This window comes from Corythoichthys intestinalis, chromosome 6, assembly GCF_030265065.1.
Source record: "Corythoichthys intestinalis isolate RoL2023-P3 chromosome 6, ASM3026506v1, whole genome shotgun sequence".
Taxonomy (NCBI): Eukaryota; Metazoa; Chordata; class Actinopteri; order Syngnathiformes; family Syngnathidae; genus Corythoichthys; species Corythoichthys intestinalis.
The window spans coordinates 32,178,936-32,196,038 of NC_080400.1; the positions used below are offsets into that span (position 1 = coordinate 32,178,936).

General features: G+C 38.2%; 1 protein-coding gene across 9 annotated transcripts in view; it reads right to left on the reverse strand.

The window, feature by feature from the left end:
* Window positions 1-316: 316 nt before the first annotated feature.
* mark4b (MAP/microtubule affinity-regulating kinase 4b) overlaps window positions 317-17,103 on the reverse strand; it is a 39,515-nt gene continuing 22,728 nt past the window's right edge. For 2 of the 9 annotated variants that reach the window (XM_057838060.1, XM_057838059.1), the window contains exons 14-19: window positions 16,149-16,240; window positions 15,276-15,557; window positions 10,698-10,780; window positions 7,540-7,584; window positions 5,822-5,843; window positions 317-2,656 (exon numbers count right to left, since the gene is read on the reverse strand). In XM_057838060.1, the coding sequence (XP_057694043.1) occupies window positions 2,323-2,656; window positions 5,822-5,843; window positions 7,540-7,584; window positions 10,698-10,780; window positions 15,276-15,557; window positions 16,149-16,240 (858 nt within the window). In that variant the 3' untranslated portion in view covers window positions 317-2,322. Of the gene's footprint in view, window positions 2,657-2,779; window positions 7,585-10,697; window positions 10,781-15,275; window positions 15,558-16,148; window positions 16,241-17,103 lie in introns of those variants that run through there. The other 7 variants (XM_057838064.1, XM_057838061.1, XM_057838063.1 and 4 more) reach the window with 7 other exon arrangements.

A 17,103-nucleotide genomic window follows, 5' to 3' on the forward strand; every position in this document is an offset into this window, starting at 1 on the left:
TGCTACAACAATTGGATGTCAAACGGGGACCACTAACTTATATGAATTTAATAAAATATTTAAGAAATCATAATTCGTGCATAAATCTGTTAAAGAATATGCCAATTTTATCTAGAAAACTAGGTAGGGGGGAAAAAATCTTAATATTTGTTTTGATTTATGGCTAAATTTTTCAGTCCTCAAAATGCTTTACCTTGAAAAAGTTATATTCAGCTGAAAAATTCCGATTTTTCTCTCACATTTTTAATCAGGTCAACCACCCCACCCCCATGAAATCACAGACATTGGTAGAAACAAAAAACAAATAGAGCCTAGCTGTAATATCAGAGGTTGAAAGTCTTTATTTGTGTGTCACACGTAATGTTTTGAGGGGCTGCAGCTCGCTCCATAAATTAAAAACAGTGACGGCTACAAAAGGCGCTAAAGTGATGTCCTGGAGGCCCTAAAGAAGAAACAAAAAGAAAACTCACAGCTTGACCTCTTCAGTCACCAGCTGAAGAACAGCCACACACTGACACTTGAAGCTTTCAGTTTCTCATTAGGTTGACATTCACACGCCTTTAACGCAGTGCATCGTACATTCAGTACAGAGAACGATCAAAATAATGTTAACGGGTTGACGTAATGTGGCATTGTTTCTCTAAGAATCGTCTCTATGCACATAACGGTAATGCTTTGTAGTGCGGTGCTGCTTATCCTAACATTTTGCACAATTAGCGTAATAACGAACTGGTAGAATTAGTGTCCATTTCACGATTTGTTACGTGAATGTTCAAATCCCAAAATGAAAGAAAAGGACTTTCCAGTTAGGCCACACACTTCACAGCATCAAATTACCGTACTTTGACTGTACGAAAAAGCCAAATATGTAACATTTGTTTTTGTATTAGTAACAAGTTACAGCTCTCTTGTGCTATGCTAATGGTGTCATAAAATAAATCACAGCAATTAGATTTGACTGTTGTAACTGGGTTGAGATGACGACGGAATATCACGTCCTGTATTTTGGAAAGAGATTTTACCATCAACTCATTGGCTGCCATTGACGGCGATACACGTCCAAACTAGTTCTCATTACAATCGCAGCAGAAGTATGCGAACAATAAGTTACAGCTCGTCAAGTGTTAGGATGATTCAGTGCCATTGACGACGATAGGCGTCTAATTATGTGGCTTATTCATCCTTCTCCTGTGAATTTAAATCAGTTTGTGACTAGTAGACGCCCAATCCATTTGAGCCTGGAAGGTTGGCAGCCAATTAGTTAAAACAGCATGTGTTCATGCTAACGGTGCGACTTTAAATAGCCAAAGGTGTGTGAGCGTGAACCCAAAAATCCATTTCAATTCAGTTAAAATAGAAATACACTCATAGAAAATAATTGCGAGAATGACTGGACCTATGTTCACTGAATGTCGCCCTCTAGCGGCTGGAGGTCAGAGTGCAGCATCGCTACTTCTTTGTCTGCTACACACGTTTGTTTTAATCAAGTTGATGAACGTGACTTTCTAGCAGCGCTTCAAAAAGAAATGACAAATTGAGAGGAAAAGAAAAATCCATAGCTAATAATGAACGAGAATTAAGACCACATTTAATACAACAAAACACAAAATACGTGCAGAATATAATTAGGATATTAAATGCCTAATATTTTTTGGGATACTAAAGTTCTTCCAGGAAAAAAAAAGTGGTAAGACAAGATTACAGTTAAAAAAAAATAAAAAAAAGAAGTCATATTTTCATTAATTATTTATACATCAGTGCTTCACCTGCTAATTTTTGCTGCGTTATAGCAGTTGTAAGACAAAAATAAAGATGACATCATTCTCATTCTTTCACTTAATCTATTTTTAACACCCATAAACAAAATATTTTTCTCAAATACATTTTTGGAAGACTTTTTTTTTTACACTGTGTACAACACAGAAGAAAATTTATGACTGAATGCTTCTAGTGCCAAAAATATTATTTTCTTTCATATTTATTGCAACAACAAAATCAGATTTTTTTTCCTCTCAAAGGAAATTCTAATGAGACACCCAACGAACAATATAACTTAGTTAACTCAAGATTCTAACTTCATTCCTTTAGTATAATAATGAACATTTTGTTGTTTTGAATGTGGTCTGAACACACGTTGGTAGCTAATCACATCAGTCAAACATGAAATAAAGTGTGAGTGTGAGACGTTCTCTTTTGTTTTCAGCAGTTCAAGAATAGACACAGAATAAGTGTCTTTGGCGGAGGCACATTAAAGAGTTTGCGCCCACGTCTCCTTCCTCGCTGCCCGATTTAGCTCACCCCCCCCTACCCCCCGTGATGCCCTCAGAGCTCCAGCTCCTTGGACACTTTAGTGGCGATGTCCCTGAAGGCGAGCGGTGCCCCCCAGAGGCGCTTGAAGCGCACACCGCTGCTCTGTGCAGTCCCGCCGGGCAACTGACACACTTCGGCCTCAAAGGCCACGCGGGCACCGGCAGCGCCGTGCGTGCACGAAAGCAGGAAAGGCCCCGCCAGGTGCACCTGGCAGCCGCAGCCTTGGGCCGCCTCCCGCAGAGCCAGGACCACCTCGGCCGGGTCGCGGGGGCTGCGTACCCTCACATCCCAGCCGCATCGGGGGGTCCGGGGCTCGGACGCTTTCTGATGCCCAGATATATGGCGACTGAACCACGTGAGAGATGGTGAAAGGTAGATAGAGTGGTGCAGGATTGAATGAATATTAGGCGAGTAATGATGAGTTGGATGAAGAGGGGAAAAAAAGAAGGAAAATATATTAACATCACACATTAGTTACATTTCCTAAGTAACTGTCTCTATTCTACAGCACAGTGAGTATGCAACAGATCTTTTATACAGTGGACTTCCACTTATTTCCAGAATCAAGTCCTCATTTGTGAAAATATTTTGTCAATACATAATTTATTTTCTTTTTTATAAAATTAATTTCCTAATGCCATAAAGTCAGTGTCAAATATTTGCAGATTTTCGCTGTTTGCAGTCTAGGCTAGTTTCTTTTACTAACAAAGAGTGGAGGTCCATGGTGTATAAAAGATTTCTTAGCTTTTAATATAACACGATAAATGAAAGTCCAATTTGTATATGTTTTAAAAAATTTTTTTTATCAGTTTAAAAGTGTTTGAGCCTAGTGGTTAATATACACATACTTTAAACAAATGTACTTAATATACTAGAAAAAAAAAAAACTTTTGAGAAGTGGTTGACTAATCTATTTTCAATGTCTTCACATTGCCTTTAATTAGAATGTTGCCCCTACCAACATGGCCTCCACTGAAGCACGCTACTGAGCCATGCTGCGACAGAACACCGGTCTAACTAATCTTTTAGTCCTATCTGACGTTACCTTCAATTACGAACTCTCTGATTACTTTCCAAACGTGTTCAGCATAAACGTCGGCAAAGTGCCACTCTTTAGTCTTTCATAAGTCAAAACATGGGTCCAAAGTAGACGTGCCAATTACCGGTTTGAAGGTATACCATGGTATGAAAATGTCACGTTTCAAAACTGAAAAAAATGTCTGTCGTACCGTCCCTACGGTATTAGCTATTTTTTATGTCCCAAAAATGCAGGGAGAAATCCCTCGCTTGCAGCTGCAAGGTTCAAACCTCCCCCATTGGTTATTGCTTAGTGCTGGGGTAGCAACCCGCGGCTCGAGAGGCTCTTTAGCGCTACCCTAGTGGCTCCCTGGAGCTTTTTCAAAAATGTTTGAAAACAAAAAAGATGGGGGAGGGAAATATATTTTTAGTTTTAAGGGCAGTTTACATGGAGACTCTGCAACACAAAGACACAATGACTGAGTAGCGGACTCGCCTCGAAAGACGAAAAATTCTGAATCCTGCCTCCAAAGTGGAAGAATCCGATTGCAGGGGATTGAGGGGGGCTTCCTCGGCATGCATATCAAAGGTTGCCGCGGCGCGAGACAGCGCCGATAACGTCAGCACTCGTACACGTCACATTGAGCGTGCGCAGCGGTGCTACTAAACATTAAAAACAGCAAATATGGCGGAATTTCGGCTTTAATTTACTGTTTTAATAATATTTTCAAATTAAATATGTTGAATGTTTCCATTTTTGTGCCTTTTTGAACAAAAGAAAAATGCCATTGCTTCGAATAGGCGGGCATAATTTTTTCCGGGCTGAGGGAGCTTGGTAAGGTCAAAGTGCATCATTCTCTGTCGCCCTGTAAATCTGCACTGCCCCCTAGGGCCGAGCATGAATACTACATCGTTTCCATGCGGAATTGCGACATTGTTCGAATGGAGACGCAAATGCAAATTTGAAATGTTTCGTATTCTCGGAGAGTCACCATGTAAACGGCCCCTTAATATGGTTTCCGTAGAGGAAAAACATTACATAAACATTCTTCTTATTCATTAATATTGTAATGAAGTTAAACTTGAGGCAGCATCGTACAACAGAGTAGTCATGGGGTGTGTCATTTTCTATCGGATTCACTGCGGAGAAAAACATTTCCTGTATTTTCCGCACTATAAAACGTATCAGAGTATAAGGCGCACCTTTAATGAATGGCCTATTTTAAAACAGTTTTCGTTTATAGAGCACTCTGCATTGTAAGGCGCAGTAGTAGAAGTAGTAGTGGTGGTTGGAGTAGCGTTATGCATCCACAAGATGGAGATGAGCTAAACGAAATGTCATGTAATGATTGACTAAAATTGATCCATAAATAAGGCACATGGACTATAAGGCGCACTGTCGGCTTTTGAGAAAATTAAAGGCCTTCAGGTGCACCTTAAAGTGCGGAAAATACGGTAATCATGAAAGCTGTATTTGTTTTTAGTCATATTGATCATGGGCTAATATTGCTACTATAGTTACATACAGCATGTGTTGCCTTTATTATAAGGCTTTCAATTTTTTGCGGCTCCAGACATATTAGTTTTTTTGCTCTTTCAACATTTTGGGTTGGCTCTTTCAACATTTTGGGTTGCCGACCTCTGGCTTAGTGTCAGCGAGTCAGCTGTGCAATACGATGGCTGGACTAGGTAAAATTCCTGATCGTTTTACCAGCATCGAAGAAAACTTCAGTATGTTTACTAGTGTGTCTAGCGGTGGTAAAACATGTGTTTTTTTCTCTTTGTCAACGGTCTGTGTTGAGAAAGAGTGTGTGTATAATGTAAACATGATACGAGTCATACACAAGTGCTTTTTATGGAAAATAAATCAATCATTTTTGTTCTGATGGTAATTATGTTGAGCTGTGGCTGTGGGTTTACACCCACCTAAAGGACTGCATTTATTTTAATTGTATTTAGAATATTTCTGTGATTTTATTGTTATTTCTTAAATTGATTTTAACTTAACATTATAGGTATGTTCAAATTTGCTCATTTGTTTTGAAAAATAAAAATCCCTGTTCAATGGAAAAAAGTTTTTTTTTTTTTTTTTTTTGCAACCCAGATATCTCAAAGACACTTTAGAGCTTCAATTTCAATACCGTGAAATTTTTGCATAAAGTTATCGTACAGTCAGAATCTCATACTGCCATACCTAGTCCAAAGTACACATTGTGGGTTAAAATCAAGGCATTAGTTAGTACAACTGTATGCATTCATTTAATTTTTACTAATTATGCTTTTCATATTTGATAACTTTATTAAAAAAACCGCTAGTTTGTGTTTTTTCACTTTTTATACATGTATATACACAACAAAATCAAAGTTTTTGTAGATTACATGCCTATAGAGATGAAAAAAGAGGTCCAAGATCTCAAAATAAGATTTTTTTTTAACATGATGTTCTAGCACAAGCAGCCACACAACACGGCTAACTAGCACTAGATAACGTTACCTGCTGCTTCTAGTCAGTGACACTGAGAGAGAACACACACAACTTTCAGCAAACAAAAGGAGCACTTTGTCATTTTAAGCTTTACTAATGCTAGGTACTTATCTAACCTAAATAAACATTTGATAAGCCGTAAACAAAGAAATGAATAACTACGGTATATAGATGGCAAACTAGAGCTAATAACGGTTTGTGAGGGACTTAAAGGCCACTAGCACCCCCCTCTAAAAAGTTCAAGATAACTCCATTAAATCTATTTTAAAACACTGCCAATGAGAGTGCAGTGACAACGTATTCAGTTAAGTAATTACATAGATTAATAACTCTGAAACTGGACATTTTTCCAGCAGTCTAGAGCGTATCTCTTGGCAAGTTTTCAGTTCCATAAAGGGAACCTCGGACTTAAAGACTCGTAGTCTCTAATAGGCCACAATTGTTCTCTTTTAGTAAAAAAAATGTTATCAGAAACAAATACGAAATTGCCATTTATTAAAAAAAATCTCTAATATTTAATACACATTTTGACCTGCGGAGAGCGCCATGTTTTATCCGCGCAATGGACGCGCAACGACTAGACGAACACTACCGTTATTTTGCTACTCCTCCTACGTGGTGAGACGTCCAACATATGCGCACATCCGTTAAAAGCGGCGAACACTTACCATTTGTGTTTTTATTGAGTCTTTTCATTGCCTCAAAATACTTTTTGCATGTGTTTCCCTTTCATACTTTGAGGCATTGTGTTTTCTTGTGGTACCTTTAAAGCAGAGTGTTGATCTGTTGACCACATTAGTCACGTAGTGTATTTAAACCACCCTTATTTGATATTACTACGTTGAAATATTTTCTAAAGGTATGTTCTGTCTGTATGCATCTACACAAAACAAGCTGAAAGCGCACAGTAGTACTTTGGGTATCAAATTCACCTCTTGTGTGACGTTTCGCCGTTTTTTTTTCTTCCTACTCTCGTCTCGTCTCATCCAGTCTTTCCTGTTCATGTTGCTTATGCTGCTCGTTTTGTGAAATATCGACAGTGCTGTCATGGTCATTAATGTTCCTCTCCGGTTCAAATTGAAAGGGTAGAACAGATGACATGTTTATGTCACTAGTGTCATACTCTGGAAGCCCGGTAGCGTAACCCAGTGACGTCACTGCCCTCCAACGTCAACAACAACGGCGACCTACTAGTTATAATAATTTTCAAAATTGTAAGATGACATCAAGAGGGATTTCAATATCAAATTATTTTAACTCATAATAACGTTTATCTTAGAACGACAAGTCTTTCTATCCGCTCAAACACAAAAGTCCTATTTCTGTCCGCAATAAATATTTTTCACTGTAAACAATTCCAAAAAACAACTTTTTCTGTAAGGAAGAATTTTTTACTTTTTTATTGTGTACAATATATTCTAAAATATATAACTTTCAAATATATGTCTAAGTACATTTATTTCAACAAAAATACAAGAAAAACATTTTTTAAAAAAACACTTCAAATTAATATTTTTCCTCCATAAACAATACTTTCGGAAAATAAAATTTATCGAAAATGACTTTTTTGAACCACATAAATATATACGCCTGGATTGCTACTCATGAGATCACTACACTGTTAGGCTTTTGAAAGATATCAAGCAAACAATTGTGAATTTAAAATACCCCACGTGTAAAACATATGCGAGTCTTGTAGAAGATAGAAAATCTTTCTAGTCACTCACCTTGTGACCGGAGATCTGCTGATTCTCTCAGGTTCGTCTGTGACCCTCAAGAGGAAGACAAAGGTTTCCATTAGATAACAATTATTGAAAAACTACAAAAATGTGAATTAAAAAAAACACATTCCCTCCTACTTCAATAAATCCACCAATGACAACACAGAACATGGCTAATCATCCATCACAGTGATCTGGCGGCGGATGTAAACGGCACATGTAATGAACGAGGGGACCATTCTGTATTCAAACCGCAAAGTCATGTGATCTACTTCAACTGTGTTGTTATCGATCTTATTAGATGACATGTTGTGCGACTTGTTCGGTAACAACAACAATGTGATGCTGAATACACATAGAAAAGAGCAAAGGTGATGTGAGGACAGAAGAAGAATAGTAGTAGCTGATCAAAACAAAAGATGTGTGAAATGTTGGTTCAACAGCAGCATGAATCCAGATTAACGTCTCTAATCTTTCTGGCAAACAGCGTACACATTCGCACGGGTTAGCACGTGCACAAGCTGCCACCCTCTTAAACCACATACACACAAATGCAGCCACAATGGTACATATATCAAATTTTTACAACTATTCCACATAATTTTAAGAGTAATGTTCAATTGTTTGACATCATCTGATAAAATATGAAGGCTATGTTGAAAACAAACGAAAATAATGGCTAAGGGGAAAAAAGTTATTATTAGGGCTGTCAAACAATTACAATTTTTAATCGAGTTAATTACAGCTTAAAAATTAATTAATCGTAATTATTCGCAATTCAAACCATCTATAAAATATGCCATATTTTTCTGTAAATTATTGTTGGAATGGAAAGATAAGACAAGACGGCTATATACATTCAACATACGGTACATAAGTACTGTATTAGTTTATTATAACAATAAATCAACAAGATGGCATTAACATTATTAACATTCTCTTAAAGCGATCCATGGATAGAAAGACTTGTAGTTCTTAAAAGATAAATGTTAGTACAAGTTATAGAAATTTTATATTAAAACCCCTCTTAATGTTTTCGTTTTATTTTTTAAATTTTCAATCAAAAATATAAACTAATAGTTCGCCATTGTTGATGTCAATAATTACACCATGCTCACTCATGGTGCTGAAAGCCATAAAATCAGTTGGACCCAAGCGCCAGCAGAGGGCGCCAAACACCAAAAAACAAGTAACAAGCGGACATTACACTCTGCTGTCATTTTAATCTGTTCGAGTGGGGCATGTGCGTTAATTGCGTCAAATATTTTAACGTGATTGATTGAAAAAATTAATTACCACCTGTTAACGCGATAATTTTGACAGCCCTAGTTATTTTGCCAGAATAAAGTCATTTTTGACTGGGGTGTGACAAAATATCGAAATAGTGATATATCGTGATATTTTGTATCCCAAAAGGTTATCGATATGCTCCTGGCAAGAATCGAGATATCGTTTTAAAAAGGTGTCAATGTTAAAAAAAAAAAAAAGGACCCAACAAGTTGCTATCAAAATCTTCCACTATAATAGTGTCTTAGTTAACTACATGGCTGCCATTGATGTTGCTCGACGCCCAATCCATGTAGACTGGCAGGGTCGAACAAACATTCATTCATTCGAAACCAGAGCATTCACAGTCACTCTTTCTGATTTTCAGGCCATTTACAGGTCTATTTCTGTTCATTTTAGTGCATTTACAGGTCACTTCCTGTTGAGTTTGAATCACTGCCTATTCATTTGGGAGATTCCCCGGCCACTTCCTGTTCTGTCACCCAAAATCAACACTAAGTGACTCATAAAATGCCCAAAATGCCAAAATCAACAGGAACTTCAGGAAGTGACTGAAAATCAATTAGGTAATAATCTGAATTGCCCCAAAATTACCTCGTTGCCTAGCATTTGCTGCCACTGATGGCCATAGACGTTCAATTCGTTTGAAGTGGGAGGGATGTCACCCTCCCAGTTCAAATGGATTGGACGTCTACTAGTGGTAAACTCATTCCAATTCACAACAGAAGCTTGTTTTTCTGTTTATTAGTCGTTTTGTTTTGTAGAATATCTTAGGTTGATTTCCGGACCAATGTATCGATAATTGTTGCATCGCCATTTTGTGAGATCTTCGTTATTGTAAGCTTTGTACCGCAAATCGCATCGTATCATGAGGTACCAAGAGGTTCCCACTCCTAGATTTGACGGGGTGGATTTGATACCATTATGATAATAAAGATGTATTATCCTAGGGCTGTAATAATACATTCATCTGGACCAATACCTTGATCGAATCATTGCAGTATGTAATCTCGGCAAAGATTGTATCGTTGTCCAAAGAATCAATATTGTATCTTACAGTCACGCAATTAGTGATTTACACCCTAGTTTTAACTGGATAGGTTGAACGTTACATATTTTCATTATATTATCTGAAATGTTTCAGCAACAAAATTGTCAAAAATGTCTTTCATATTGTTTTAGGTGAAACCTTGTGTTAAATGTGTACAAAATATACTATTAAACCAATTGTCGGTCCTTTAACTGAATCACAATTTAATCATGGCATACTTTGGAATAACGACAAGTTTCGTATTGGTGTCTGGAGAATCATTGTTGTAACGTATTGCCATGAAATTGCAAACCCATACTCATTTCTAGCTTTATTATTACTATTTCTTAAACTGGAGAATATGTCAAGAAATTATAAATTCGTAAGTAAAAAAAGCTATTTTGAACAATACACCCCCAGCTCCCCTTTAGTTTGTCAACAACGGGTCTACTCCAAACATAAGGAAAACGGTAGAAGGCTCGTCATGTAAATATGTTCATTAAAATAAATATGCAAATATGATGTCAGTCGTTGAACCCACAAGGGGTCGACACTGCAGCCTGAAAGGAAGCCCGCCCATTCTTCCACAGTCAAACTGACGACAGACAGAAAACAGACAGCTTGACAGACACAAAGCATACATACAATCAGGTTGTGGCTGGTTTGAGCTGTCATCAGACACAAGGTATGATTTAAATTTTAAATATAAATAATTGAAATTGAATGATTTTGTGTGACTAGACTCCAACCAGTGATTTGGATATTTAAATCGACACACAGATAGACATTTAGATGGGAATGGAGTGTGACACACAGCAGCCAGAAAAGATGGGAAAGGAAGACTTACTAATTGTTTTTGTGGCCTGCGGAAGGGTGTAGCCCGACACAGATTTGTTTGAGCTCGGACGCTTAGAAGGGTCAAGAGTGACCCTGGAAGAAGAGGAAGAGGAGGTGTGGAATGACACAACAAGAGCAGATTGTCAGAGCAAAGAAAGAAATAAAGAAAGTGGGAGGGGAGGAAAACAACATGAAGGTGAGAGGAAACAGCAGAACATTGAAGAAGAAGACAGGATGGCAGATCGGCAAGTGACTGGCGAGGGGAAGCAAACATGTTAGGACAATCAAACAAACACGGAAAAGCAACAACCAGCACAACACCACGCGGGATAAAGAAAGTTGTCCGCCTCAGATATGCTGTGGTGTGTTGCAAAAAAACTACTTTGAGTAGGAAGTGACGTTAGACACAGAGCGTCTCAGTATGAGTGACCTTTGATTAAAGCCTTGTTTCCACAAGCCGTATTGTTATGTAAAAGAGAAGCGACTCAAAGGAAAGATAAAACAGTATAAATGACATTCATGTGAAAGACAGTTGCTCAAGGAAAATCATTTTTAACTCATTGTTTTAACTCATTGGCTGCCACTGATTGCGATAGGGACGTCTACCAGCACAAAAAAAAAAAAAAAAAAAAAAATATATATATATATGGCAGAAAACACAGACAAGACTGAAAAAGCAATTTCTGCTCTTGCACTCCTCTTTAAAAGTAACTGCTGTATTTTAAGCCAAAAGAACTCTTGTGTTTGATAGAACAATATGTCTATATGCTCCCATTGCAGATTCATGGCGCAAAAAGACTCTGAACTATTTTTAATTTGTCCATTTTACCCTGGAAACCCCCGTTTACAGACGTCACGCAACCACTTTTGTTTCAACCTAGCTATAAAAAGATAAGTAATCAGATTTATTATTCAAAATGTCTGTCATTTTTAGCTTAGAATCATTAATTGATGTCTAATACTTAGTTAAAAAAAAAAAACACTTCAAAAAATTATTCACTCGCATCTTTTAAACGTTTAAACAAATTACGTCACATGAAAAAATTGGCGTCTGTAAAAAAGTCACGGATATCTACCTCATAACTATCGCTTATTTGTATTTTTTCGTGACTGTCGCATTCCCCCCAATATTTAAGATGATAAATAATCGATCCAATATAAGAAGAAAAAAAAAAAAAAAATTCAAAGGGTAAATATATAAAAATGAAAATCTCGATTACTCCTTGATGTCTGCATTGCGACCCTTGTTATATTACCATGTTTCACCCATAAAATCCCCAAGAAATCCAGCTGTGGCCATTCACAGCTGTGTCTTGACACTCGGTAATAGACCCTACCCAAGTGACGTCACAACTCCGCTCTCCTGACTGGTGCCGCCCAATTTTCCGTCAACACATCGTGTTTACCTGTTACGGCTGCGTACATTTCTCCTATTTACGGCGTGTTTTTCTGCTCGTTAACATTAATAATCAAAATGGTGGAGGCGTGTGTGGCGGTCGGTTGCAATAACAGAGAAGATAGACGGAGAGACTTGAAGTTCTACCGGATTCCGAGAGACCCGGAGAGGAGAGAGCGAGATGGGCTGCTGCAATTCGACGAGAAAACTGGGCTCCAAACGATTACCACAGATTATGTAGTAGTCATTTTATATCTGGTAAGATGCATTTAATATATATTTAGAGGGTTTTGGGCTGACAACCACAATTAAGATCATTGCTAGGCTAATCGCCGACAACATACACGTATGTATGTAGTGAGAGTGCTATCGCTAAACCATATAAACATTAAAAGCCCTAGCTCCATTGACAAATGACATGAAGTACATTAGACTTGACAGTGGATGTTAGCAAGAACAAAAGATTTTGAATTGAAAATTTCGTAACTCACGTTTCCAAGCACATGATAGATTCCTGCCGAATTTTCGTGGACGAGGACCTGTTTCACCCAACCAGCAACGAAGTATTTATAAGCCTCCAAGCTCTTAAAGTTTTTCAAACTTTCGTGAGAATAGGCTGATTTTGTGTGGACAAGATAGTTGTAAATATCAGGCTAGCTAGCAGAGACAGCGGGTCGAAAAACATCGATTTAGGCATCAAATATGGGTCTGGCGAATGGATAAACTGAAGCTTTTCCACATAACGCCTTTTATGCAACGCATCAAGTGAGTTTACGGCATCCGAAAGCACAGGGTCTTCCATGAAATGCATTATAAATTGCTCGATCAATTGAGACCATTGATAATGCAGACACAAAATGACGGACAAGGGGGCGGAACAATACAGCGATCACGTGATTTTGTGACATCGGTGGGTAGGGTCTATACATGCTACATGGAGTTTTTGGATCGAAAAGAGGTAAGTATGCAATAATATCTCGTTAGAATCATGGCGTCTTTATTTATGTTCTCGCATGCTCTCACCTCCAGTTAGGGTTTTGTTGTTTAAAAACAATATAAAAAAAAAAAGCCCTCCTGTTCAAAATTTTTCTTCCCCCAGAAAATTGAGATTTTAAGCTTTCCAATGATGAATCACACATGCATAAAGGGCAATTTTGAAATTTTGCTAATTTGGGGATCTCAGAGCAGAACTTCAAGTCACCCGAGTGTTTTCTGCCATATATAATTATTTTTAAAAATCGGACATTGTAAGCAATTACAGTGTTATTCATTACTTGAGTACAGTATTTTCTTTTCAAAAATGCTTTTTTACTTGTACTTGAGTGAATTTTTGGATGACTACTCTTCCTTTTACTTGAGTAGTATTATTTAGAGGTTGTTATGACCCTGTAGGTCAGTTGTTTACCAGCACCAGTTACATTATAGCACCATAGAAAAGAAGGCTCTGCCCTTGTTACTGGCGTTACAACATTTTGAGTTGTAGGGCTCTGTGCCAACTCTGGTATTCATTGACCACAACCCTCTCGTGTTTTTTAATCAGATGCAGAATAGTAACCAACTTCTGATGCGCTGGTCCCTGTTACTGCAGGATTTTAACATCGAGGTACATTGTAAAAACGGGAAGGAAAATGTCATGGCTGATGCATTGTTCCGAATGTCCTGAATTGCACATTTGCACTGGGGGGTAAATGTCCCATTTTAGATAGGGGGGTGTTATGACCCTGTGGGTCAGTTGTTCTTGTTTTGCTTTTTCCACTGCTCTGTGCGCGTGTGTGTGAGTTGGTTTGCCGATTGAATGGATTAGGTGCAGGTGTTGCCTGTTCAGTAGCTCCTGATTGGTGTTTACTACCTGGCCTATATAAGAAGCTCGCCTCCTTTCCAGCCTTACCACCACCCAGAAATGCCAGTGCTCGTGTGTGCGGATTGCAAACTGTGGCAGCGATTCCTGCTTTGTCTAGTTTGAGAAAATACTTGTATATAGTGTAAATATTGTAAATATTGGAGCAGTGGCATAGGAGGAAGAAGCCATTTTTGTTGAACACTGTTTTCATCTGTTTATGGTTAATAGAAGTTAGTGAAATGTCTTTAATTTTCCTTTTTTCGTTTGGTTAGGTAAGGTAGGGTTTTGTCTGTTATTTGGGCAAATTTCTCCCTCTGAAGCGAATAAAGAACAACTGCTCTTGGAATACTGCTTTCGCTGGCCTTTCTGTGTGAGGGTTGGACGGGAGGGGCACCGAAGTAACATACTCTTACTTGAGTCAAGTTTTTGGCTACTCTACCCACCTCTTACTATTATCCATCAGAAAAGTTAAATTTTGTGATTTTTCAATTTATTTAACAGGATTACTTCGGCCGAGATAAGGATATATATAGTCTTCCCCCTTGAATTTCATGAGAAAATGGCGTGCTATATCAAAGTGAAAACTATGGAGTTGGAATATTAGCAAGGCAAACTACAGTCAGCAAAAGTCTGTTTATCACATATTATCAAAATTGTGATACTTGAGAGCCATCACCTTCAAAACATTTGCTTTTGTCAATAAAAAACGTCAAGGATTGTTACATTGTTACCATGCAGTGGCAAATCAGCACTCTGACATCACACTATTTACACAAGCTAACTCAATCTTTCTCACGCCCTCATATTTGAAAAACAGTTTCGCCTAAGTATCAAAGTGAACTGCAAAGACTTCTACACCACAATGTCACTTTATATTTTTGCAGAGTATCGCCATACTAATCAGGATTTATCTCAGCTATACTGAATCATACCAAACCGCATTGCCAAGGAGAAACAACAGCCAAACAGTGATGTTACACTTTTCAGGTTGTCAAGTCAGCTACTGATATTCCTATTAAACAACGCTGCATTGACGACTCGAGTTATCTAAACTGTACGTAACTGAACTTTACTGACTGGTGGAAACAAGGTGAAATATGTCAACCTAAGGCGGACAACTTATCAACCTTGATTGAAAAAGAATAAAAGCTGATATGTTAGTAGATGAGATCTTTATGTACTTGTAGAAGTCATTAACATCAGTACAGACTACAAACTACAGAGTACAACGTCATCCAGTTCATTTGAGAATGTCCATTTTAGTGCGCTAATAGATTAGCCAAAGTGCTAGTCCACACAGTCAGCAGATGCCTCCTCTTCCCGCCATTTTCTCACGCGGCTTCTCCGCTTACCTGCGGGTCAACTTGGAGGTGAGCTTGCTGAGCAAGTTGCTGGTGGCGCGTGGGGTCCTGGAACTGGGCGGGGGTCCGCCAGAGTCGTGGGACGGCGTCGGCGAGGCGGGCGCCAAGTGCAAGGGTGGCCGGCGGTCGCGGATTTGCCCGCCGTGGAAGGTGCTCCTGGCCGTGGAGCCACGGGAGAGACGCGAGGAAGGCGTTGACGTTGAAGATGAGGCTGACGCGCCGGTAATGCTGTGGGTGGAGGGAGAGGCAGGGGGAAGCCGGTGGGAAAGGGAACTGGGAGTCGGGAGGAGACAAAGGATTGAAAATGATGGAACGTACATATCAATCGGTTACGTCAAAGTACCACTATGCGTGAAATACTGACAAAGGGCCACATGTTGCGTCACCAAATCTAAAAACAAATATCCAACACATACATTTACTTTTATAAACTGTGTGCGTCTATGCATGTGGACCTGCACGTGTTTGCCCCATCAAGTACTCTGGCATGGCATCACATTGACAAAGCCTTGGAGGCAAATAGGTTGGATTGGGTGGTTGGGGCACAGTGCCAAGCCACGACTGGAATGCTTGCTCACACATTTTTATGCTCCCCTATGTCACTTTTTCTCTAATCACTTAAAAAATATTTTTTCTGGAGTCAAAGAGGGGAAGTGTGACCAAGAGAATGAGAATCGTCATCCATTTCACTTTCATCCACCCCCCCATCGTACCTGTCCTCATTAATTCATTCCATCTGCCCCAGTCAATTACCAAAAATCGAAGTGTTAAAGTATCACTTTTAAAATGTCTGTCCACCATAGTGACAACTGTCCATAAAAAGGTTACGTACACCCAAAAATTACGCTTATAAATGCTTCTCACCTGTTTTCTTTGCCATTTTGAAGCAGCGAGTGTCTGTCTGTGCTGCAAACATATGTATTTCTCCGCGTCATGCCGCTACCTGAGACATTATTCTGGTGGAGGGGGGAAAAAAAAAAAGACATCACTGACTGAAGATAAGCATGCATAAACATGTCCAATACAGCATAACTGTTATTAAGAGACATACTCTATGCATTCAGAAGTCAGACTCAAATCATCTTCAACAAATTTTTAAGGAAGGCAAGGCATATCATCACTAGTGGTTTACAAGTAAGATATCATAAAATCTTCTCCTTGGGACAACATATACTCGAGTGACAAATCTTTTTTTACGGCTCATAATACAAAATATGCATCTCATATGTAAAAAAATAAATGAAGAACAATGTAATATGTAGAAAAATAGTAGGGCTGCAATTTGCGATTATCTTAATAATCTATTAATATATTATTTTTTTGACTGACCAGTGAACCAGGTAGGGATTAATATTAAAGTTCTCTCACTTTATTAAACAAACGGCCATTATTTTGGTCCATAGCATGTCAGAAAATGGGCAAAAATGTTAATCACTGATTTTCCACAAAAAACAGATGTTTCCAAATCTTTTATTTTTAATTAAGTAAATTGCATAATCAATCGTATTCTATCAAATTGCACTGGGTGGAGTGCATTGTATTCATTAGGAGAGTAAATCACTAATTTTATGATGATACGATTTGTTTGACAATGATATATCTGACAATATTACAAAAGTCTAGCACAACTGAATACGATATATACATTTAACACAACCAGTTCCATTTTACCTAATGCGATGTAAAATATAAAGCAGTTTTGATGTTTTTGAACACTTTGTTGCTTAAACATTTCAGACATATTAACAACATTCTTTTTAACAAACATGACAATATTAATCAATGTTCTGCATTTTGATTGACCGTGATTTGATTGTGC